The sequence below is a fragment of the Hyperolius riggenbachi genome, chromosome 8 (assembly GCF_040937935.1).
Source record: "Hyperolius riggenbachi isolate aHypRig1 chromosome 8, aHypRig1.pri, whole genome shotgun sequence".
NCBI classification, from domain to species: domain Eukaryota; kingdom Metazoa; phylum Chordata; class Amphibia; order Anura; family Hyperoliidae; genus Hyperolius; species Hyperolius riggenbachi.
The window spans coordinates 107,341,123-107,366,367 of NC_090653.1; the positions used below are offsets into that span (position 1 = coordinate 107,341,123).

General features: G+C 46.2%; 1 protein-coding gene across 3 annotated transcripts; it reads right to left on the bottom strand.

The window, feature by feature from the left end:
• Positions 1 to 4,266: 4,266 nt before the first annotated feature.
• Positions 4,267 to 9,972, bottom strand: LOC137528286 (uncharacterized). Of its 3 annotated transcripts, none has more exons than XM_068249580.1 (6): positions 9,747 to 9,972; positions 9,560 to 9,649; positions 9,371 to 9,454; positions 9,179 to 9,259; positions 5,015 to 5,080; positions 4,267 to 4,820 (listed from the first exon to the last, which is right to left on the bottom strand). In XM_068249580.1, exons 4-6 carry the CDS (start codon positions 9,204 to 9,206, stop codon positions 4,282 to 4,284), a joined length of 633 nt encoding a protein of 210 aa, XP_068105681.1. In that variant the 5' UTR covers positions 9,207 to 9,259; positions 9,371 to 9,454; positions 9,560 to 9,649; positions 9,747 to 9,972; the 3' UTR covers positions 4,267 to 4,281. The 3 variants fall into 3 exon arrangements, with proteins under 3 accessions (XP_068105681.1, XP_068105679.1, XP_068105680.1); XM_068249578.1 differs by having other exon boundaries at positions 4,267 to 4,934; XM_068249579.1 differs by lacking the exons at positions 9,371 to 9,454; positions 9,560 to 9,649; positions 9,747 to 9,972 and having other exon boundaries at positions 4,267 to 4,934; positions 9,179 to 9,299.
• Positions 9,973 to 25,245: the final 15,273 nt, after the last annotated feature.

Sequence of the window (25,245 nt, forward strand, 5' to 3'; positions counted from 1 at the left end):
CAGTACTGAGTTAAGCAATTCCAAAGCCACATATTTAACTGTTAGATACACAGAATTAAACCAAAGCAACACAGCATAGTTATTTGTGCTCTACCCACTGTATATGCACAACTCTATCTTATCACGTCACATGGTCTTCCTGCAACTGAAATGTTACTTTGTTAGTAATGTTTTGTCTTCTTACAGACCTTACTCCGCACCGATTATGATCGGCAGACGGACCTGTTTGAGAAGCACCGAATCATGGAGGACCTGCGGGGTGAACTGAGGCAGCACTTCAGGGGCACCCACAGCATCACCCAGATCCAGCGGAGGTGGTCGGACATGAAGAGGAGAGAGCGGAGCTTCCTCCGAGAAGTGCAACGTGAGCATGTGCCTGGTATGTAATGTATAAAAACTATTTTGGTTCTTAACCTAGAGCAGTGATGGCTAACCTTGGCACTCCAGCTGTGGTGGAACTACAAGTCCCATGAGCCACTGCAATACTCTGACACCTCTAAGCATAACTCGGGGAGGCAGAGGCATGATGGGATTTGTAGTTTTGTCACAGCTGGAGTGGCAAGGTTAGCCATCACTGACGTAGAGGCTGTTGAATAGAAGAAACTTTTAATGTACATGTCCTTTTGGTATTGTTGTGCTTGCGCTGCCTGGTGTGTTAAGTCAAGCAATTGGTTTGGGTCTAAGGAACCACAATGCATGTAGCAGGGGTGCCTTAACTCTGTTTTTATGGTGCTTGTGTAACTACTGGTCTGGAACAATATATATATAGATAGTTTGTGGGTCACTTTAAAGTGAATGGGTACCATGATAAAAATAAAGTACTATACTCACCTATGGAGAGGGAAGGGTCAGTCCAAATCAGCCTTCACTCTCCTTAAGTCAGTATGTTCCTTTTTATTTTAACAACGGCCGCCATTCCCTTGAATGGATAGATATAGAGAGAGAGGCATTCAAGGGAATGGCGGCCGTTGTCAAAAAATAAAGTAACATACTGACTTAAAGGGACTCCGTAACAAAAATTGCATCCTGTTTTTTATCATCCTACAAGTTCAAAAAGCTATTCTAATGTGTTCTGGCTTACTGCAGCACTTTATACTATCACAGTCTCTGTAATAAATCAATGTATCTCTCTCTTGTCAGACTTGTCAGCCTGTGTCTGGAAGGCTGCCAAGTTCTTCAGTGTTGTGGTTCTGCTATGAACTCACCCTTCCATGCCCCTCTATGCACACTGCCTGTGTGTTATTTAGGATTAGAGCAGCTTCTCTCTTCTCTCTTATCTTTTACAAGCTGGATAAATCGTCCTCTGAGCTGGCTGGGCTTTCACATACTGAGGAATTACAGACAAAGGCAAAGCTGTTTGCAGGAAGAAACAAGCAGCCTGAAACTTCAGTGCATGAGAACAGGGGGAAAGAAACACACAAATGATCTCTTGAGATTAAAAAGGAAGGCTGTATACAGCCTGCTTGTGTATGGATGTATTTTCTATGTGTGGACATACAGTACATCAACCTACTTCCTGTTTTGGTGGCCATTTTGTTTGTTTATAAACAAACTTTTTAAAACTGTTTTTAACCACTTTTAATGCGGCGGGGAGCGGCGAAATTGTGACAGAGGGTAATAGGAGATGTCCCCTAACGCACTGGTATGTTTACTTTTGTGTGATTTTAACAATACAGATTCTCTTTAAGGAGAGTGAAGGCTGATTTCCACCGACCCTTACATCTCCATAGGTGAGTATAGTACTTTATTTTTATCATGGTACACATTCACTTTAAAGTGACCCACAAACCGAATTTCCTGTGGTGTTGTGTAAATAATGGTGATTATTGACGATGGGCCAAGCAGATACGTTACTGCCTTGTAGGCAACTTAATTTTTCAATTTGGATGTTACATTGCACTACAGATATAGCAGGAAGTGTATGTGTGCTGATTGGTCATACATCAGTACTACAGGTGTGTTTCCTGCAGCCTGATTCTCAACCCATTACTTGTTTTGTTTGCAGCAACACATTACTTCCCATACATCCATTTCCATTCTCATACAAAACGAACGTTGATAAAGTTATTGGCCCGGTTTCATTGATGGGTTCAAATTATATTAATGTGCCCCACAGATGATTTAAGTATTATAATGGCAATCTAAGATTTTCAAAATAATAGAATGGAAATGACTACTTTCTCCATTCTATTATTTGCCCTTACACTACATACATTTAAGTTACATGTGAAGCCAACTTGAAATTGACTGCTCACCTTGACATTTGGTAGATAATGGTGTTATGTCAAATGTAATTTTACATGGACTTATTGCCCAATCAAACTCATCTAACACTTGTGTTGTGTGAAAGTGCTGTTCACCACAAGTCAGTTAACCACCTAAGTACCAGTGGTATATGCCCCCTTAATGATGTTAGACGGCGGCAACAGGAATTCATGACTAATAGCTGGGCATTGCTGCCGCACAGCTGCTTGGAGAGCCACAATTGGGGTGGGGAAACACATCGTAAAATGCTGCAGCGCTGACTCTTTGCTAGATACAGCCTGGTAGCCATTAGGACAACCCAATTGAGTACCTTTAATGTTGCATGGACTTTCAAGACATGTTTGTATGTCTGTCTCTATAGATGCACAAATGCCACCCCGTCGACGCCGCGGGAGGGCACCGAATGACTCGGACGAAGCTCCGGACCAACCACCTCCACTGGATGTGGGTGAGGCAGCAGGTCCCTCCAATGAGCCAGGTCCCTCAAACCAACCTGATGGGGATGATGGGCCACCAGCTCTGGAGGCCGAAGAGCCTCAGCAACAGGTTGCCCAGCAACCACAAGCTGCTCAGCGGCAAAGACACCGCAACAGTAGGTTTTCTCCTTCTTAATACTGTCCAAACCTTGACATGCATATTTGTGGTGTTGGAACATTGGTTAATGTAAATTTGTGTTTCTTTTTTTAAGGGCGTGCTGAATTGGCTGGGATTTGCCGCCAACTTGCCCAGGTGACTTCAGCCCTGCAGAATGCCATCCAGTCCTCATCGGACTCAAGTTAGGGTGAATCTGCAGAGGAAAAATGTCCGGCCATTTTACCCTTAATGGTGGCCAAACCGTTATGTTGTGTGATGTTTGGGTTCTGTGGTTTTGGACCCTTTTTTTTTGTTACTAGACTTCCCCTTTAAGGATTTTTATATTTATATTTTTGATAAAAATATTATACACTAAAACTTGCACTCATGACTTTCTTTGTAGATAACATTTTACTTGTAGCAACTTGTTTGGATTGGCAAAACATTACGAGGTAAATTGGGTGACGTTATAGCTATAATTATCACTATAACATCCCTAAACGCACTGTGGAACCAACATGTCCCGAAGAAAGAACAGTGCATGTGCCTTTACATTGCACATACATATGCAATTACCTGTGCACAGTCAAGAGAAGTCAACTGGCAATGTTTGTTGTTTCCTGGAAAACATGCAATGTTGCTCGCCCTTCAGGAGATGCTTTTGGTAGTGTGTCAAATGTATTTTAACACACTTTATTGGCATTGTCAAAATAAGAATGACCCAAATTGGTTGATGCATTACAAGTCTGGATGGATGAGGCTAGGAGAAGCATGTGAAAATTTGGAGCATGAGACCGAGTTGTAACCTTATCTTTGACTGTGAATACTTCCTGGTTGACCACATGCTCAGGACCAGGGAATGTGAATGTGACAAATGGATCAGGTGATCAAACTGCACATGTTTCCCCATTAACTGTACTAAGCGCCACCATCCCGAATTATAAGTTAATACTCAGCCATCATTATATTACCATAGCCACTGTGTTAAAAACCATATACTTTACACATGCTTGCAGTGGAATGTTTGGGTTACTGAATGTGAATCATTTGCTTGTTGTGCATACATCACAATGGCCTCCATTCACTAAGCTTAACTCCTGTCTTTAATAACTCTTCAGAGGTGTTTTACAGTTATCAGCATGGTCATATAATTGTGTAAACTGTAAATCAGCTCAGAAGAGTTAGTAAAGACAGGAGTTAAGCTTAGTAAATTGAGGCCAATGTCAGAAATGTTTGGTCAACAAATTAGGTATGGAAAGGTGCCTACACACGCACTAGTGTTGCCTAAAACCCCAGCCACCAACAGAGCCATCATTCCGTAGTGTGTGTCGGGGCCTTAAGCTTAGCTCAAACAAAGCACATTAAGATGTTCTAACGTCTCATTACCATTCATAACAAGGTCCATTAAATACTAAGTCGAAACTGTAATGTTAGCAAAAAAGTTCATTTATTTAATATTTGCCGCAGCAATTCATTGTTATTTTCTATCGCATCTGCCATTCTGGCATGTGTAACATTGTGGCGGTCTACGCCATCAGCCAAACGCCCTAAAATTATATTAAGGTTTTCGCCTACTCGTGCCATTCTGCCTAAAACAACATTTTGGCGGTCTTGCCTGTCAACCAGTTGGGCCAATAACTGTTTTTGGGCCGCACCCACAGTGGCCACCTGCTGTAACGTGACCCCCAGCTCCTGACTAGTGGCATTGATGTTGCCCAAATCATTATGAATTAGCCTCAGCTGGGTCTCCATGAGGCCTCGATATTCATTTTGGGCCTGCAGAAATTGTCTCGAGTGCCACTGGTCAGCATTATAACTGGCCCGTGAATATGGCCGGGAACCTCCGTGTGGTGGTGTTGTTGCTCCTGTACTTTCTGCCCGTGAAGCTGGCGATCCATGTGCACTTTCCAGTGACCCTGTTGTTGCAGCAGCACTTTCACGTGACTGTGGTGAGTCGGCAGCAGCAATTTCTTGCTCCGAACCTGGTGAGGGAATTTTAATGGTGTCATTGGAGTCGGAAGAGAGGTGCAGGTGAAAATCATGCCCTTCAATGTCCTGATCTAGATCATAATCTAGTTTAAGTGGTGTATCTTCAGCTAGGAAGGCAATATAAAAAGATTTTAGCTACATCTTTGCAGGGCACAACAAGCTGCACCCTACTCATTTATACACTCACCAACAAAGCTTTCTTCCAGAGGTATCGGCTCCAGCAGCAGCACCACATCTTCCGACTGAATGTCACCTATTAATAGAAAGGAAAAGCAAAAAAAAAAATTAGAAAAAATACACGTCTGGCCTCGGTTGTAATTCAAAACATTTCTGCACAGTGTGAGACTTTTATGAAGAGCTATCAATAGTATCCAAATGCATTAACTAATTGTGCTCACATCTATCAAGCCTTCAATGTAGTCAAACATGTACCATCATGAATCAATTTTATTCCATGCCACATTTGTCATCAATCTACAACAAACTACGTATAGGACATGTTGTTGTATTTCAAGGGACTCAGCAGCGCACAAAGTCGTAACAAATGCATACAATGGACAAATGCATACTATTTCTAAGCTCTTTATAGGCTTCACAAACCTATGTAAAGCGCCACCCTAGCCCTTGTAACTTTCACAAGGTTTGCTTGGAAACTCACCACAAACGCTATCATTGATGAAAACATCATAAAGTACAAAAGGTGTAGTGCAGCGTTTTAGACATGGTTGTAAAGAGGCAAAAGAGGTTATAAATGGTATGCATGTTTCAATTGTTTATACACTGCTCGGAGTCCCTTTAATAACATTCAACATAGTGTAATGAACAATTTCAACATCCATTAATATTGACATGTACATGGGGCTGTATGTAAGCAGCATGTACACAATACAATTATTTGTACCATTCAGAAACTATTACATCTGACATGTTTAAAGTGTCTTTTTAACAAACTCACTACATGACATATTGATTAGGATGGACGTTACAGATGTGTGTATTAGCTTGCAATCTCACACTACTAAATGATGGCGTAGGCCTCTTAACTACCTGGGGACCAAGCAAGTTTCAATCTACGGCGGCCAGGGAATGGGGTGTTCGTGACCGAACATAAACTACGTACCATTCACCGCACGCCCTCGCCCGTCCACGTTGCTTGGTCCGCTGTGCCCCCGCCACAATGTGATGGCCTGCCGCCTATATGACAGCAGACCACTGAGCTGGGCAGGAGCCCTTTTCATTGGCTCCTTGCCCTGTCATTACTATAAGCCGTTCCCATTGCCTTACATGGAATGACAGGGGCCAATGAAAGGGCCTCCCACCCGGCGCACAGCGCTCTGCCATCATAGCGACGGCAGAGAGAGCTGCCTGCAGCGGGGACAGAGTGGCGTGTCCGGCGGGAGCAATGTTAACTTTTGGCTATTTATCGGGAAGCAGAAGCTTGGTGGACCACCACCCTATGGTCCTTACCGGGGCAGAGGGTGCTGGTCCAGAAAGGGTTAGACAACAATCACAACCTAAACAAATACAATCACTTTAAAAAATTTAGGAGGGGTAACATGATATATTTTGTTCAGCTGCCCATACACTAGCCCTTTTGCCTGCAGATCAACTGCAGAATCGATCACTCATCTAATCTGTTGTCACATCCTTCAGGCTACACGAAAAATGTACATTGATTTTGACCCAAAATAGATAGTTCAGGTGGATGGCGGCGTGTGGCAAAATTACATCAATCACCCACAGGAAGGGATAGACCACTAGCGGCATTACACTGCCTGACGCAATTGAGGCAAAATACATTACCTGCTCCACCAGCCCCACTGCCCCCGGTCAACGCTGCTCCCTCTGGGATCTCGTCTCCAGCATGCTGCACTTCTTCCTGGCCGAGAGCAACTGTAATCAGTAGAGGGCCATGTAAGGTTTACACTTCCTGCCGGGCAAGAAGCAGAGAAGCATGCCGGAGACCAGAGGGGACACGGAAAACACAGCAGAGACTGGGAAGTGGCGCCAACTGGAGCAGGTAATACATGCGGGCCCGGCAGCCACAGCAGCAGCACAGATTGGGAACGGTTTCAGGCAGAAATCCGGTGAAAGTTTTTGCTGTAAAGGCAGCCATACGATCCCTCTCAGATCCAAATGTCTCAGAGAGGGATTATCTGTTTGTCAAAAATGAGGTACAAAATAGGGTATGGCCACCTTAACCAAACACCATCAAACAAAATGATAGGGTACATGGTGGTTACATTACAGCTGTATTCCGAAACTTACCATGGGGTGTACTTACGTCACCTGTAGGAAACATCCACAGCCTATTGAGCCCCCCCCCCCCCTCCATCCCACGGCAGCTGACACTATCCTCCCACACCACCACCAATTTCAATATGTATCAAGCATGCTCAAGTGCACCCACAGTACCAATTATCTGCATGCAAAAAGGGCCAAAAAACATCTCCATCCGTCAGCTCCACTGCGAACACGCAAGTGGGCTGCGCAGTACAGATAACCACACGCCAAAAGGCGATTGACAACAATGTCCATCCAAAGAGGCCCCACAGCTCCCCCAATGGAACATATAGTACCATTGTTGGATGTAACTTTGTGCCCTGCACAAAGGGCCCTTTTCCACTAGTGCCTTTGCGCTACATGAATAGAAGAATCGCAAACCACTAGCCATTTTCCAATCGCTATGCTTTGATAAACATTGGAATTGCGGTTGGTTCTTGCCACTCCCGGATGTTTTTTGTCCCTCAAAACCAATTTGGCGGCGGAGCACAATTTCAACCTATTTGGGTATGCAGTACAGCATAGCTACATTGTGAAGGCAATTGCCGGAAGTAGCCTGCACTTTAGCCACTCAGCAATCGCTCCCGTTCAGCGTGAACGCTAGTCACTGCTAGTGGAAAAGGGCCCTAAGAGCGCCATGGGACACAGATTATAACAAAAATAACATTGGGTTGTGCCCTTGGCTGTGTGAAGCCACAACATCCTTGATCCTTTGGTCATTGCAATGTTGTGGGTTTGCACAGCTAAGGGCACAACCTATTGGTTTTTGAGTTAATTCCTCACCAGCCACATACTCCCCCACCCCCTTCCTTTGGGCCCAGCCATTTTTCAAGTGCGGGGGGGGGGGGCCCATTTGGGGGGGGGGCAGGCAGCTGGATCCCCTCTGTGCTGTGCTGCCCTATGTGTCCCACCCCTTTAGACCAATGTCCCCTCTTTACGGAAACACCCATCCCCAGAGGCAGGACAAGGTCCTCCAGCACCCAAGCCTGAGACACCAAAGTGCAGCCCTCCATCCCTGCCACCCCACACATCACCCACTGATTGCTATTAGACTAAGAGACGCCACAGGGCCCACAACCTCCCCAACACCTTAATATCTCATTATCTGGCTTGCAGTCACTGGTATATATCCCCTTTTATTATTTATTTCTGCTTCAAACACAATTTGGAATGACAGATTAATTAATTCAGCGACCCCTCCTACACTGCGCCCTGAGGCTGTAGGGAGCCTCTCCAGCCTATGGGTCGGCCCTGGCCTGGCCATCACTCACCTTCCAGCCTCCAGCGATGAACCACAGTAGCCACCTCTTCTCCAACCAGCATCTAGCCTTCAAAGGCCAATCCGCTTGGGTTTGCCCCTAATGACGTCATCAAGGCCAGAACCAGCCATGATGTCAGACAGAGGGGGGGGAGGGTGGCCGGACCGGTGGAAACCACCAGTCTGCGCTGGGCCAGCAGGGATGTGCGTGGATCCTCTGCTTTTACCCCCTATGTGCACACCTGTCACTGGCATCACACTACAATCTGATGTCGATTGTATTGCTCATCACCCATACGCGATGTGTGTTAATCACTGAGGGGAGATGGTAGGTGTCATGATAGCGTAATCTCCCCTCTCCGGTGCACACAATGATGTGGGGACAGTTCAGTGGCGCCAACGTTGATTCCATATCCACTCAGAACAGTATCAACACGTGCTGGATGTAGATTCTAGGTTGGTGGGCCAAAAGCAAAAACGCATTATATGTTTGTTTTGTAGTCTGTTGACAAGACATATGATGCTACTCAGCCATGGGAAAGTTCAACAATCCAAAAAACAAACAGTTTTGATGGCCCTTCAACATCACCCCCTCGATAAGCAGCCATAACATGACATTCATTAGTCACATCTTGCACGTTTATGTGTATATTAAGTGCATGCAATTGACTGCAACCACATTATCCACACAAATCTCGCCAGCCCACCTATTCAAACTGTTTAGTGTTTCAAAAAACAAAATATGCTATCCACAATATTACTCTTAATGTCCCTTTCTTTACATGATTTCCTGGGACAAATAAAACTCACCAGTAGTTTCCAAAACATGTGTTGCCATCGGAAGCCCTCCTATTTCCTCACCCACTACAGCATCAACAGCAGACACATCACCTACAGACAATTGTCATTGAAAACCAAAAAAAAATATCAACAAAGGTGTCCAGCATATCCCAGTCTACAAGCAAGTAGCCTTACATATTTTCAATAGCACATCAAACTCACCAGTAGTGTAGTCTGCATCAGATTGGGCCCCAGATAGTGAGATGTCAGTCACTGCAGCATCAGTTCCCACATCCGCAACATCACCTAGACAAAAGTGTCATAGTTAAAAAGGGTGACCAAAAATGTATGCAGCACATCTGCCTTAAGACCTTTCCATTTCCATCTCGTTCAACAACACATCAAACTCACCAGTAGTGTCGCCTGCATCAGTTTCCTCTAATATCGCATGGCCGATGTCACTGACTTCAGCATCCCCAGAAACCACAGACACAACATTACCTACAAGAGTGTCAGTTAGAACATTATCAATGTAACAATAGTACACTTCCTGTGCACTAAACTACTCCCGGAAACAGACAACATAATAATCAATTACCATCTTCGGAACTTTCGGAGCTTGGCAACTGTGCATCATAGCCCCCCCTGATGCCATGCAGGGCCTCAGTCGGCAACAAAGGCTCCACTACTCGCTCATAATCCGTAAATTCAACAGAGCGTGCTGGGCCACCACCTGTACCAAGACTACAATAATAAAGGGATACAACAATTAAACAAATGACAACTCAAAAATAAAATTTTCTCAAAAACAATTGCATTAACGTTTTTTCACAGATGCAAACAAATACATTTGCTTCACTAGCCTGCTAATCGTGTCTCCTGCATGTTTCATAGTGGTTATTGGATGAAACTTTCAAACACATGTTGTGACTGACAATCCAGGACACATACTGATTATGGATTAGCAGTGTGCGATTCACACACTACTGCAGCCTAACTGTTCAGCATAAGAAAAATAAAAATGTACTAGTGCGGATGATGGTGGCTACAACAGGACACCTGTAGGCCAAGTGGCCAAATGCACATGCTACCTCGGCACCCCTTATTGAGCCAGCACGATCATACAGGTTTCTTTTGAGGGTATGTTAATTTTTTAACCATAGAAGCAGGACACCAGTCCAGGTAATGCATGTCTACAATACTTTAAATAAAACAGGAAGCACATTCAAAAAAGGTTCAAAAAACATAGCCCAAAATCCCAATTTATCCAACAATTACCCTAAAAAACAAAAAAACACCAACAAAAAAAAAAAAAAAAAAACAGTTGCACATTTGTATTGTTTTGAACATGCATTTTGTCAGAACATTCATTTTCGTACAAACTACAATTTAAACACTTACGCGTACTGCCGCTGCTTGCTCAACTTCTTGCGCAAACGCAATTTGATGTCAGCAAAGCGTTTGCGACACTGCTGTTCAGTCCGAGGCCGTTGATCTACGTCGCTCACACTGCGTGAAATCCTGCGCCACATTCTGGTTCGTGAGGCCACATCTGTCTTTCTCGACAGGCTCCCATATAACTGCGGAAAATATAAGGCCACCTCCTCACAAAGAACCAGGTTCTCAGCCTCAGAAAAGCGCACCCCCCTTTTACGGGCTTCTTCTGCAGCTGATGCCTGCTGCGAGGCCCTTTGACTAGAGGACGTCCCAGGACGGGGACTATCGGTGCGGTGGCGTTGTCTGCCTCCTCTGGGACTGTGCCTGGGACTCCGGTGATAATGGGGGCTGCGGCTGCGGCTGCGGCTGCGGCTGCGGCTACCACCATACTCATGGCCGGATTCTCGACTCTGTAATCGACCACTGCGCCGATACCCAGTTGTGGGTGACTGCGCAGCTGCATGGACACGTGCACTACGACGGACCTCCTGACTCCTACCTGGCTCCATGTCTACCCACAAAACAACACCCTCAAACAAATCCTTTAATCCACACAGTAATTAGCTCAATTGGATTCAGCAAGATAAATAATTGGACCTAATTAGCACTGCGCATAGTGCTTTGCGCGCGAACGCTTTGCGCGCGAAGGCCTTCGCAAGCATGCACAGATTATCAGTTAGTTGTTAGTTATATTCATCGCGCGCTGAGCCGTACTTCGCGTGAAATTCCGCTTTCCGCGTGAAGCATATGGCAGTACGCGCCTACCGCGTTTTGTGCGCGATAACAACGCTTTCCGCGCGGCTGCTACATATCTGCGCGCGAGCATAGCGCTTTGCGCGCGCAAAGTCCGGTGCGCGCGAGAATTCTGTTTGCACCGCTTTGTGAATCGAGCCCAATGTATTTAATAGGGAAATCGCATGCGTTTTTTGCATGCGTTTTTCCCGCGATTTAGCATGCGATTTCACATTGAAAGTAATGTAAATTGACACAGGCAGTGACATGGTTAAAATCGCATATACCCTGCCTATGCGAAATCACATGCGAAATCGCGGCAAAATCCGCATGCGGAATCGCATCCGCATGCAATTTCATCAGCGGTGAAATGTGGCGATTCCGCACCGCAATAGTGGAAACGGGCCCTTAAAGAAACACCAAGCCTTTTCAGTGCTGCTGAGTAGATTTTTAGTCTGGAGGTTCACTTTAAGTGGTTAAAGTCCTATGTTGAAAATGAAACCAAATTCAGCATTCACATAGTTTCTAAAAATGGTACTATTGGTACATCAGTACAGAAGTGAAGGAACTGCCCTTTGAATTACTGTGATGTGGCATTTTTTATTAGTCTAATTAGAGCGGACCTAAACTTCCTCTCTGATCTAAAAGGTATGCAACAGCATAATAACCTTTAAAGAAAAACATTTATTTGTTGCAGCCCACAGAACTCCAACTGAGATTATGCAGAGTGGTTACTTCCTGGTTTCATGGGAGCACAGAAACAGTTAACCCCATGTTTACATATAACTTGTCTGAACGGCTAAGGTTACAGTGGTTCGTTACTTCCAGATAAGGGAGAAGTAGGCTGTTATCTCTAAATACACACAGGGTGGGTTTCTCTGTGTTTCCCTTCTCTCCTGGGGAAGAGTTTAGGTCCACTTTAAATAACCCCCAGGTGTGCTATGATCACCATAACAACTCTAGTGGTTACCATAGGGCCTAGGGCCTAGGGAAAAAGGGTAAGGTGATGAGGAAAATCTATGAAAGCACCATGTCTAAGGGTGCATGCACACATCCAATTTGATTGACCAATGTTAGCAGTTCCATGTAGTATGAGACCTTACTTACAAAATCTGTTGGTATTCACAATCTGTTCCTCCTCATACTACACGGAGGTGGTAAAGTTGGCCAGTGATTATTATACTGTATTGGCTGATGGAGACCTTTCAGGAATCCCCCTCTTGAAAATCCTGGGTTTGCCCTGCGTGTTGAATTATTATGGCTCTGTACTAATTACAAGCTGACACATCATTGCATTCCAGCGGATCTGGAGGTGTGTTTAGCTTCTAAGGATGACAATGGTTAATTTGCATATATTCATCAGTGATGCACTGGGAGACATTTTAGTAAGGTGGGTTTATGGACCATTGCAGCCCCTTACACACTTCAATGAGTTTTGGTTCACCATGAGCTTGTTGGTTAGTCTGTACCCCTTCCTTTAGGTAACTGGGAACAGGTTGGAGTGATGTGGACACTGAACTATTTCAAAACATGCCCACAGCTCTCCCTAAACAAACCAGAGGTCACTTCTTGTAAATAAGTCTTTTAGGCACTTCTGAAGAAAAGCTGTACAGAAATAATACTTTAAAACATAATGCTCTGAGTAGTTTGTATTAGTTTACAAATAGAGATGGCCCGAACCTCCGATTTTCGGTTCGCGAACTTCAGCGAAAGTTCGGTTCGTGCAAACTTTTGCGAACCGCAATAGACTTCAATGGGGAGGCGAACTTTGAAAACAAGAAAAATGTATGCTGGCCACAAAAGTGATGGAAAAGATGTTTCAAGGGGTCTAACACCGGGAGGGGGGGGGGGGCATGGCAGAGTGAGATAGACGCCAAAAGTCCTGGGGAAAAATCTGGATTGGACGCAAAGCAGAGTTTTAAGGGCAGAAATCACATTGAATGCTAAATTGCAGGCCTAAAGTGCTTTAAAACATCTTGCATGTCTATACATCAATCAGGGAGTGTAACTAGAGTACTGCTTCACACTGACACACCAAACTCACTGTGTAACGCACTACAAACAGCTGTTTGTGTAGTAACGGCCGTGCTGGACTGATGTGCACCATGGCGAGCGTGCAGGCCGTGGCGGTGTTCAAGCCCATATGGTCGCCGGGCTGTGGTAGCACAATGATAGAACAACAGTGACTGTCCAGCTGATCAAATTTGGTCTGTCCACAATGAAGCAAAGACCTTATTATCTTGCGTGTGCCCCCCCCCCCCCGAGACACTCATATAGCTGGCGGTCATTGCTTCATTGTGATACGCAAGCCCCTTCACCGCGGCAAGGTAATGATCACGAAGGGGAATTGGCATATGTACATGCCTTTTGTTTTGTTGTTGCAGCTGCAGCCAAAAATTAGGCAGGCATGTACACGCACCAGAAAAATTATCATTATAGCGGCCGCTGCTGGCCTTAAAAATTCAGGAATCCACCTGGACTCCTGGACCCTGTTGGTGGTGGCGGAGAAGGCAGGCCTTCCTCTGGGTCTGCCTCTGCCTGTTTTGTCCGTTTTGTCCATATCGGGGGATGAAGTGAAAGGTATGCACTGACTTGAGTAATACAATGTGCAGTCACAAAGATGCAGTTAACAGGTATTCAAAGGTATTCACTGAGTGGTATATCACACTGCATGCACTCACATAGGTAGGTGGGTGCACTGAACACAACAGGTAGGTATATGCAGTGAGGGGTATTACAAATGTGCACCTGTCACACGCACACAGGTACCAAGCAGGTACAGTGATTCTGCGTGCGCTCACGTAGATAGGTGGGTGCACTGAAGTGAACAACAGGTAAAAAGTATATGCAGTGATGGGTATTACAATGTGCACCTGTCACACACAGACAGGTACCGGACAGGCACAGTGACACTGTGTGCGCTCACGTAGGTAGGTGGGTGCACTAAAGTGAACAACAGGTAGTAGGTATATGCAGTGATGGGAAGTACAATGTGCACCTGTCACACACAGACAGGTACCGGACAGGCACAGTGACACTGCGTGCACTCACATAGTAGGTGGGTGCACAGTGAACAACAGGTAGGTATATGCAGTGATGGGTATTACGATGTGCACCTTTTACACACACAAGTACTGGAAAGGCACAGTGACACTGCGTGCGCTCACGTAGGTAGGTGGATGCACTGAAGTGAACAACAGGTAGTAGGTATATGCAGTGATGGGTATTACAATGTGCACCTGGCACACACACAGGTAGTCACTGAATGTGCTGGGCCTCTCAGTGGCACACACAGAAGGAATTACCAAGGCTGTCTATGCAACAAAAGTGTCAGTGGGACACACAAAAAAAAATAGATCACAAGAACAAGATTAGCTCTCAAAAGAGCTGTAGTGGGGTGCTTTTTTAGCAATAAGAATCAGCAACAAGCAAGCTAAGAAGCCTACAAGAGCCTAACTAAGCTTTCCCTATGAGAGTCTGCAGTAGCTTTCCCTTCTCTAATTAACGCTGCCTGCCTTTTATAAAGGAGGGGGGCTCCAGGAGGGAGTGTAGCCTTATTGGCTACAATGTGCCTGCTGACTGTGATGTAGAGGGTCTAAGTTGACCCTCATAATGCACTATGGGGGCGAACCGAACTTCTGGAAAAGTTCACCAGCGAAGGCGAACCACCGAAGTTCGCCGGGAACCGTTGCGCCGCTGAACCATTTGGGCCATCTCTATTTACAAATATTCTAGGAAGTGCAACACTCTAGAGAAAGTCATACAGTAAATGAAGTCATTATTTGACATGACTAATATCTTCCTTTATCATAGCAGCAGTTTACTTAGTACTGGTTCAGATGGATATTTTTACGGTAGACGTTTATAGTAAGACAAAAACATCTATGAGTGAAGTCCCCATATATCTTGGTAAGACAGTTCACATAGATGTTTGAAGGTATGATTTGCCTTGCAGTAGCAAGCTGTAAAAACTCAGCAGTACTGTCTTTTTGGCTCTTGGATGGTGCCTATGTTACAATGGACGCCTGTGTGAGTGCCAGTCAGACACATGCCAAATGCTTGAAACATGCCTATATAACATTTGGTAGTTGTTTTGTAAGCATTTGACAGGCACTCACACAATGGAAATCCCCTACATACCACCAGAAGATTGATGTTTTCTTAGCTTTTGACAAGTTGTAGCAAATGCCAGGATAATGTATTAAAAATGTTCATTCACATGTCAGGAAAATGCTGTTCAGGTTTTTATGGCTTTCGAAATGAACATGTGCCAAACATGCATCTCAACTTAGTCTAAGGTGCACTTGCTTTCATTTTCCAAAGGGACTCATATGATAGGTTGTTCTAAGCATTCTGGAAAACTTGGTAAAGTATCACTTCTGTCTCTGCTAGTAATCCCACATCATCTTGGTCTTTGTTTAACTGCGAACAGTTCATGGGTTAATGGCCAGTAGTACTCCCCCTGTGCTAGTGACAGTAAAATTGTGACGTGCTCCCTGCGCATGGCAACTTTACCAGGCTTTAGTGCATCAGGCCCAAAATGTCATACTTTGTAAAGCACTGTAGAAGATGTCAGTGCTATATAAATACTCAATAGATAAAATATAATTGCTCTTTTAAATGCAGGTGGGGCATGGAAGCTGGCACAGCGTTCATAACAGTGTGACAGACACTTTTTTTCATACAAGGGGCAGGTTGTGCTTTCTGAGCAGAAACTAAGGCATGAGAGTGACAGCCGCATATCTGGGAGATATCGAGCCTATGGCAAACACTGAAATTGTGCCCCCCACCTTTCCCCAGTCAGAGCCCCCCTCCCCTCAAAAACTCTCTTTTCTCATGTAATGTACATGTGTTATGGTTGCCTGCGGTTTTGGGCTCGGGATAATGCTGAAGGTACTCTTTTTGGAAACATCTCTTCTTATTCCCTCTCTGTCCTCTTTTCTAACTGTAATCCAAGTCTGGGGGACAAGAGAGCGATCGGCTCTCATAGGCCGAAGCCTATGAGAACCGATCGCCAGGATTGGCTGGCTGGGGGGGGGTGTTTGGGGGGGGGGGGGTGTTTGGGGTATGAGCGGTGTATGGCGATCAGACCCCACCAACAGAGAGCTCTGTTGGTGGAAAGAAAAGGGGGGGGGGGGGAATCACTTGTGTGCTGTGTTGTGCGGCCCTGCAGCTTGACCTAAAAGCTGCAGTGGCCAATTAACAATAAAAATGCCTGGTCTTTAGGGGGGTTTAACACTGCGGTCCTCAAGTGGTTAAATAATTTTAAACTGAATTTTCATTAGTTGCGTGTTAATTACAGTAGCACAGGTGAACTAGTCTTTTCTTTTGATTGCCTTTTATGTGCATAGTGTTAGATAAGAAGGAGTCCCACCTTTCTCCTCTCAGCTGACTATAGTCTATAGTGTTAATATACAGGCACCGATGCTGAAGTTAGTTGTTTTTTAGGTTTTAACTTAATACCTACTTTTTAAAAATTATTTTTAAATAAAATGAAAAATGATCTCCTTGGTAAAATTATCTCCAGAGTCGTTCTACTAGCGTACCTCGTGGTACTTACTTGTGGAAGAAACAATGATATTGCTGTGGGCTGTATGTGCATGGTAATATTACCAATGTTTGATGAATCAACTCCCTAGTCATGCAGGCTTTACTATTCTCTGGTTGGCTTCAGTTAGGGAGTAATCGTTTGTCATTACATAGTGTATGACCACCTCTTTTTGTATGTCATGACTTATCAAGTGAGTGCAGAACACATTGACACTCTCACTCAGCACTCTGGAATGGATGCTTTGTAAGTAAAACAAGGTAAATAATGATTGCTAAAAGTGCTTGAAGGGTAAAGAAATTACTTACACAGAATACATCTAAAGGGGCCCATACACGTAACGATTTTTTCGCCGATATACAGCAGATTCGATCACTGTGATCGAATCTGCTGTGAAATCGTTGTGCAAACGCTGACAGAACAATTGATCTCTGTCCAAAATCAATTGTTCCCATCGATTCCCGTCGATCTGTCCATGTGGAATATTTTGCTCGATCGCAGGCGGGTCGGGAGTGCGTCGCTAGCGGCGTTTGAATGCTCGATGACTGACGCTAGCGGCAATACATTACCTGCTCCGGCTGGCGTGACTCCCCGCTGTCTCCGCTGTCTTCTTCTCCGCGCTGGGCTCCGGGTCCGGCTGGCTTGGCTTCACTGAACTTCCTGTCCCGGCAAGAAGTTTAAACATTAGAGCGCCCTCTACTGTTTAAACTTCCCCCGGCAGGAAGTTCAGTGAAGCCAGCCGGACCCGGAGACCAGCGCGGAGAAGAAGACAGCAGAGACCGGGGGAGTCGTGCTGGCCGGAGCAGGTAATGTATGCGGGGGGGGGGGGGGGGGTTGCGGCAGCTTCACAGATTTGTGATCGGTTTCATGCTGAAATCGATTCACAATCTGTTTGCTGTAAAGGCAGACATACGATCCCTCTCCGATCAGATTCGATCAGAGAGGGATCTATGCATGGCCACATTAATGCTGATTATTAGGCCTGGATTTACCTCACCAGAGCCTATAGGCACAGATGTCCTGGCACCTTAGACTTCACCCTCCATGAACCTACAAATCCCAGCCAAACCACACTGCAAGTGTGCTGCCTGTCCCAGCTGTTGCTTCTCCCTTACTTCTCTTGGTCATCATAGGTAGCTACAGGTACCCCTTAGTAATAGGTAGCCAGAAGTACCCTCAATATTAAGTAGCTAGAGATGCCCACAAGTATTAGGTACCTATAGCAACCCCAGTATTAGGTAGCTAGAGGTAGTGTTGGGCGAACATCTAGATGTTCGGGTTCGGGCCGAACAGGCCGAACATGGCCGCGATGTTCGGGTGTTCGACCCGAACTCCGAACATAATGGAAGTCAATGGGGACCCGAACTTTTGTGGTTTGTAAAGCCTCCTTACATGCTACATACCCCAAATTTACAGGGTATGTGCACCTTGGGAGTGGGTACAAGAGGAAAAAAAAAATTAGCAAAAAGAGCTTATAGTTTTTGAGAAAATCGATTTTAAAGTTTCAAAGGGAAAACTGTCTTTTAAATGCGGGAAATGTCTGTTTTCTTTGCACAGGTAACATGCTTTTTGTCGGCATGCAGTCATAAATGTAATACATATAAGAGGTTCCAGGAAAAGGGACCGGTAATGCTAACCCAGCAGCAGCACACGTGATGGAACAGGAGGAGGGTGGCGCAGGAGGAGAAGGCCACGCTTTGAGACACAACAACCCAGGCCTTGCATGAGGACAAGAAGCGTGCGGATAGCATGCTTTGTACCACCATGCAGTCATAAATGTAATAAAGATAAGTGGTTCAATAAACAGGGACCACGCGGCAACGCTAACCCAGCAGCAGCACACGTGATGGAACAGGAGGAGGCGCAGGAGGAGAAGGCCACGCTTTGTGAGACACAACAACCCAGGCCTTGCATGAGGACAAAAAGCGTGCGGATAGCATGCTTTGTACCGCCATGTAGTCATAAATGTAATAAAGATAAGAGGTTCCATAAACAGGGACCACGCGGCAACGGTAACCCAGCAGCAGCAGCAGCAGCAGCAGCACACGTGATGGAACAGGAGGAGGCGCAGGAGGAGAAGGCCACGCTTTGTGAGACACAACAACCCAGGCCTTGCATGAGGACAAAAAGCGTGCGGATAGCATGCTTTGTACCGCCATGTAGTCATAAATGTAATAAAGATAAGAGGTTCCATAAACAGGGACCGGCAACGGTAACCCAGCAGCAGCAGCAGCAGCAGCAGCAGCAGCACACGTGATGGAACAGGAGGAGGCGCAGGAGGAGAAGGCCACGCTTTGTGAGACACAACAACCCAGGCCTTGCATGAGGACAAAAAGCGTGCGGATATAGCAGCAATGCTTTTTGCCGCCATGCAGTCATAAATGTAATACAGATGAGAGGTTCAATAAACAGGGACCGGAAACGCTAAACCATCCCAGATGTTCATCGGTCATGTTACTTGGTTGGGGTCCAGGAGTGTTGCGTAGTCGTTTCCAATCCAGGATTGATTCATTTTAATTTGAGTCAGACGGTCTGCATTTTCTGTGGAGAGGCGGATACGCCGATCTGTGATGATGCCTCCGGCAGCACTGAAACAGCGTTCCGACATAACGCTGGCTGCCGGGCAAGCCAGCACCTCTATTGCGTACATTGCCAGTTCGTGCCAGGTGTCTAGCTTCATGCCCGGTTTCAGGTCCAGCGGTGCCAGCCACAAATCCGTCTGTTCCTTTATTCCCCTCCAAATTTCCTCCCCTGTGTGCTGCTTATCCCCAAGGCAGATCAGCTTCAGCAACGCTTGCTGACGCATGCCAACAGCTGTGCTGCACTGCTTCCACGATCCTACTGCTGCTGGTGCTGGGTTAGCATTTCCGGATGAGGTACAGCTTTGAGATGCGTTGGAGGAGAAGGAGTCAGAGAGGTAGGTGCTGCTGTTGTTATCCAGCTGTTTGCGGCGTGGGCAACACCCGCGCCGTAGCAGGTGAGGAATCGCTGCCAGGCTCCACAAGGTTCACCCAGTGCGCGGTAAGGGAGATGTATCGACCCTGGCCGAACGCACTCGTCCAGGTGTCAGTGGTGAGGTGAACCTTGCAGGCAACGGCATTCTTCAAGCTTCGGGTTATTTAGCTGACCACGTGCTCATGCAACTCAGGCACTGCAGAGCGCGCAAAGTGGTAGCGGCTGGGAACAACGTAACGTGGGATGGCCACTGACATCATGCCCTTGAAGCTGTTTGTCTCCACCACTCGATATGGCAGCATTTCGCAGGCCAGAAGCTTGGCTATGCTGGCTGGCTGTTACTGCCACGGCCCGGGGGTCATTTGCTGGCAATTTCCTCTTGTGCTCAAACATCTCAGAGACAGACAACTCAACCGTAGCGCTGCACACCGAAGGGCTGTTGGTTGTTGTGTTTGATGAACACTGGGAGACCTCAAGAGCACTAGTCCGGAAAGTGACAGTGTCAGCATCGTCTGATGTTTGTGAATGTTGTGAACCACGCAATGGCTGGGCTACTGCTGCTGCTGAGGCGGGTCTGGTGGTGAGTCTGGTGAACCCAAGGGAGGCAGTGTTGCTGGTGGTACCCTGTCCTGCCGCGTTTGCCCACAGAGTGGGATGTTTGGATAGAATGTGGCGGCTCATGCTGGTGGTGGAGAGGTTGTTAATACTTTTCCCCCTGCTCAGGCGGGTCTTGCACACCTTGCAAATCGCCATGGTAACATCCTCAGTGCAGTCTTCAAAGAAAGCCCAGACTTTAACTGGCTGAGGACTCGGACCTCGTGCGTGATGTGCTGGTGCTGCTTAACCCACTGCTGGACGCTTGAGAGGTCATCCAAGTAATTATCTGGTCCTGTTCTTTTGGATCTGTGAGGGTTGTTGTCCTGGACAACATGGGCAGTATTGAGTGGGTTTTCTTGGGTGCTCCCCTGTGGCCTGTACGTGAACCGTCAGGGGAAACACCTCTTCCCTTGCCCCTCCCTCTTTCACCGGATTTCTTCCTCATTTCACTTATCCTTAAAGTACACGCTGACTGGCAGCAGTACAGTGGCAGTACAGAAATGCTATACAGTGGTGGGTGAGCGGTGTACCACTATTGTCAGCAGTGACACAGAGCACAATGCTATACAGTGGCGGGTGAGCGGTGTACTACTGTTCCCAGCAGACACAGAGTGGAAGTAAACACAATGCTATATAGTGTGGCTGAGCCGTGTACACAGAGTGGCATTAAACACAATGCTATATAGTCTGCTATATAGTCACCCCGAACAGGGTGATGTTCTGCAGAACCCGAACAGTGGCAAACACTGTTCGCCCAACACTACTGGGAGGGAACGCAGATTTTAGTACCTAAACACACGATACAACATGTTTTCCGGGGTCGGACTCTGAGGCACATACAGATGGTCCCGATCATCATCCTCATCATACAACTCTTCTCCTGAGTCTGACCCACCCACCACCTCTGCCACCCCAACATCCCCAGACACAGACCCCTCATCGTCCTCAACATTAACTTGGGATGCTGGCCTGAGCCAGACCTCCTCCTCCACATCAGGCCCCATCATCTCCTCAATGGCAGCCCTCATTAATCGCTCTGGCGACGGACTGATGGACACAACGTTCTCCTCCGGGGAGGGCTGCTGCTGACCACTGGCTGCTGGGGTGGATGTTATAGCTTGCGTGGGGCGTTGGCTGTTGCTGTTGTTGGGAGTGCTGCTCACAGCGGAGGTCTCTGGGGAACTCATGTTGAGCTCATATAGTGGTTGACGGTGAGTGGAGTATTACTGATCCCAGCAATATACACACTGACTGGCAGAGTACGCAATGCTATATAGTGTGGCTGAGCGGTGTACACAGAGTGGCAGTAAACACAATGCTATATAGTCTGGCTGAGCGAGCGGTGTACTACTGTTCCCAGCAGAATCAGAGTGGCAGTAAACAATGGTATATAGTCTGGCTGAGCGGTGTACACAGAGTGTCAGTAAACAATGGTATATAGTCTGGCTGAGCGAGCGGTGTACTACTGTTCCCAGCAGAATCAGAGTGGCAGTAAACAATGGTATATAGTCTGGCTGAGCGGTGTACACAGAGTGTCAGTAAACAATGGTATATAGTCTGGCTGAGCGGTGTACACAGAGTGTCAGTAAACAATGGTATATAGTCTGGCTGAGCGGTGTACACAGAGTGGCAGTAAACACAATGCTATATACTCTGGCTGAGCGAGCGGTGTACTACTGTTCCCAGCAGACACAGAACAGTGAACAGAATGCTATATAGTGTGGCTGAGCGAGCGGTGTACCACTATTCCCAGCAGACACAGAACAGTGAACAGAATGCTATATAGTGTGGCTGAGCGGGCGGTGTACCACTATTCCCAGCAGACACAGAACAGTGAACAGAATGCTATATAGTGTGGATGAGCGAGCGGTGTACCACTATTCCCAGCAGACACAGAACAGTAAACAGAATGCTATATAGTGTGGCTGAGCGAGCGGTGTACCACTATTCCCAGCAGACACAGAACAGTGAACAGAATGCTATATAGTGTGGCTGAGCGAGCGGTGTACCACTATTCCCAGCAGACACAGAACAGTGCACAGAATGCTATATAGTGTGGCTGAGCGAGCGGTGTACCACTATTCCCAGCAGACACAGAACAGTAAACAGAATGCTATATAGTGTGGCTGAGCGAGCGGTGTACCACTATTCCCAGCAGACACAGAACAGTAAACAGAATGCTATATAGTGTGGCTGAGCGAGCGGTGTACCACTATTCCAAGCAGACACAGAACAGTGAACAGAATGCTATATAGTGTGGCTGAGCGAGCGGTGTACCACTATTCCCAGCAGACACAGAGTGGCAGTAAACAGAATGCTATATAGTGTGGCTGAGCGAGGTACACAGAGTGGCAGTAAACAGAATGCTATATAGTGTGGCTGAGCAAGCGGTGTACTATTCCCAGCAGACACAGAGTGGCAGTAAACAGAATGCTATATAGTGTGGCTGAGCGAGGTACACAGAGTGGCAGTAAACAGAATGCTATATAGTGTGGCTGAGCAAGCGGTGTACTACTGTTCCCAGCAGTGACACAATGACAGGGGGGACCCTGGCTAGCGTGGCTGGAGCGCGAACTACCCTGCCTGCCTACCCAAAGCTAAACCCACAGACAAATGGCGGAGATATGACGTGGTTCGGGTATTTATTTGACCGTTCGGCCAATCAGAGCGCGTTCGGGTCCGAACCACGTGACCCGTTCGGCCAATCACAGCGCTAGCCGAACGTTCGGGGAACGTTCGGCCATGCGCTCTTAGTTCGGCCATATGGCCGAACGGTTTGGCCGAGCACCGTCAGGTGTTCGGCCGAACTCGAACATCACCCGAACAGGGTGATGTTCTGCAGAACCCGAACAGTGGCGAACACTGTTCGCCCAACACTAGCTAGAGGCGCCCCTGACTGAAGGGAGATCTTATCAGTGGAATGGCAAAAGCAGGATGAGTAACCTCTCATTTACATTCTCATCAGGGAAGAAGGTAGGGAGGCGCTCAGGGAGGGAGTGAGCCGCCTTTCCAAAATCAGGTGCATGTTCCTACAGTGCCTTATGGTAAATCCGGCCCTGCTGATTATATATATGTCAAACCATCTGAATAATCTTTAGGAAGTCTCACTAACATCTGTGTGGCATGATGACTAAACATACTGTTCAAATAATATTGTCCAAACAACGCTTAATCACATTTCCACCATTGTGTCTCGCATATTCTCCAAATCTCTCTCACACTAGCTGACTATTTATCTATTTCCCATTTCCAAATAGTGAGCACACACTCGGGTATAATGGCATTCCGCTTCTCCACAGCCTGAATGACTGGCGACAGTTTTCAATTACCTCTAATAGTGTTGCAGTAAACTCCTCAGATACGAGTCCCAGAGGAGAATGTGCAGGAGAATAACAGAAGGGAGTCTTGTTGTAATCTTCCAGGTCAGCATTAGAATAGTGGAGGTCATGTAATAATACACAGCAAATTCCATCTAAATTCCGCGATCAGTGTATGACATGATGGTGATGTTATTTACATGCCAAACTGAAGTGTTCTTAACTTAGTGACTTGAAATGGGAAGAAAAGGGTAAATAAGAAAAATACATGAATTCACCAAATCTGATCTTTTAGTTGATTTGAAATGATTTGAGACTTCTAAAAATGTGCATGGAGATTTATTTAATCCAGGCTTGTTGAACTCCAGTCCTCAAGGGCCGAGGTCCTCACACATTTTGGAAAAGCTCAAATTAATTGATGGGACAAAGCCTGCCCTACCTACATCTTAGAGCTTGTTCACAGGTACACACCAGGCCATCCCCTCCGGTCCTCCAATGACCTTCGCCTAACTGCCCCCCGCATTTCCCACTCCCATGTAGGCCTTCAGGATTTCGCAAGAGCTGCCCCTTCCCTCTGAAAATCCCTTCCACTGCTCATCCGACTTTCCCCCTCCTTCAACACATTCAAGCAATCCCTCAAAATCCACCATAACCTCCCCCTACCACACAGTAACACTCTACTGAATACTTGTACTACAGCCCTACCTAATGTGTCCATCTCCCCGCCCCTTTGATTGTAAGCCTTGGGCAGGGCCTCCCTTGCCTAGTGTATTCTACATTATCGCGTGCTCCTTTCATATGATTTCATATGTTCTTGTATTACTGGGCCTACCAAACAAGCCCAAAATCACATGATCAGGTATTTTGTACCGTTTGTCCTTTATAGCTTTGCCCTATGTTGTATAACCTTGTTAACAGGCTGTCATCTTTTGTATCAATGTATGTATTTACTGTCCAGTGCTGCGTAATATGTACGCGTTGTAAATATATTAAATCATAATCAGGAAAAGTGTGGTTCATCAAGTAAAACACATTTCTCCATTTCTTAGCACATGCTGCTAAACACTGGCCCATGGATATGGCCCTCAAAGGCTGGAGTTTGACACCTGTGAAAAATGTTGTAGTTTATGAATCATCACAAAGTTGGGACCTGCAACTCCTACATGCATCTGCTATGAAGGAAATTTGATGACTGCCATGCCTTTAGGAAGTGTCACATGATCAGCTGAGCAACCATCTGAAGCACCTAGAAAGGGAAAAGCATAACTTTTACCTCAGGAAGCCAAAGCTGATTAGTTAGTCATTGAAACTTGAAACTGAAACTGAAACTTCCAGAAATAATGGATAGATTATAAAACTTTAAATAGCTGTGCACTACTACCTGATGCTAAAAAAAGGTTTTCTATAGCGTATTATGTACTAAGCATCCTCTAGCAGCACAACAAGAGACTGGTGTTGATGTGTGAAAAATTCTAAAAGGTTAATTAGCTTCACCTGGGAAGCTGAAGTCA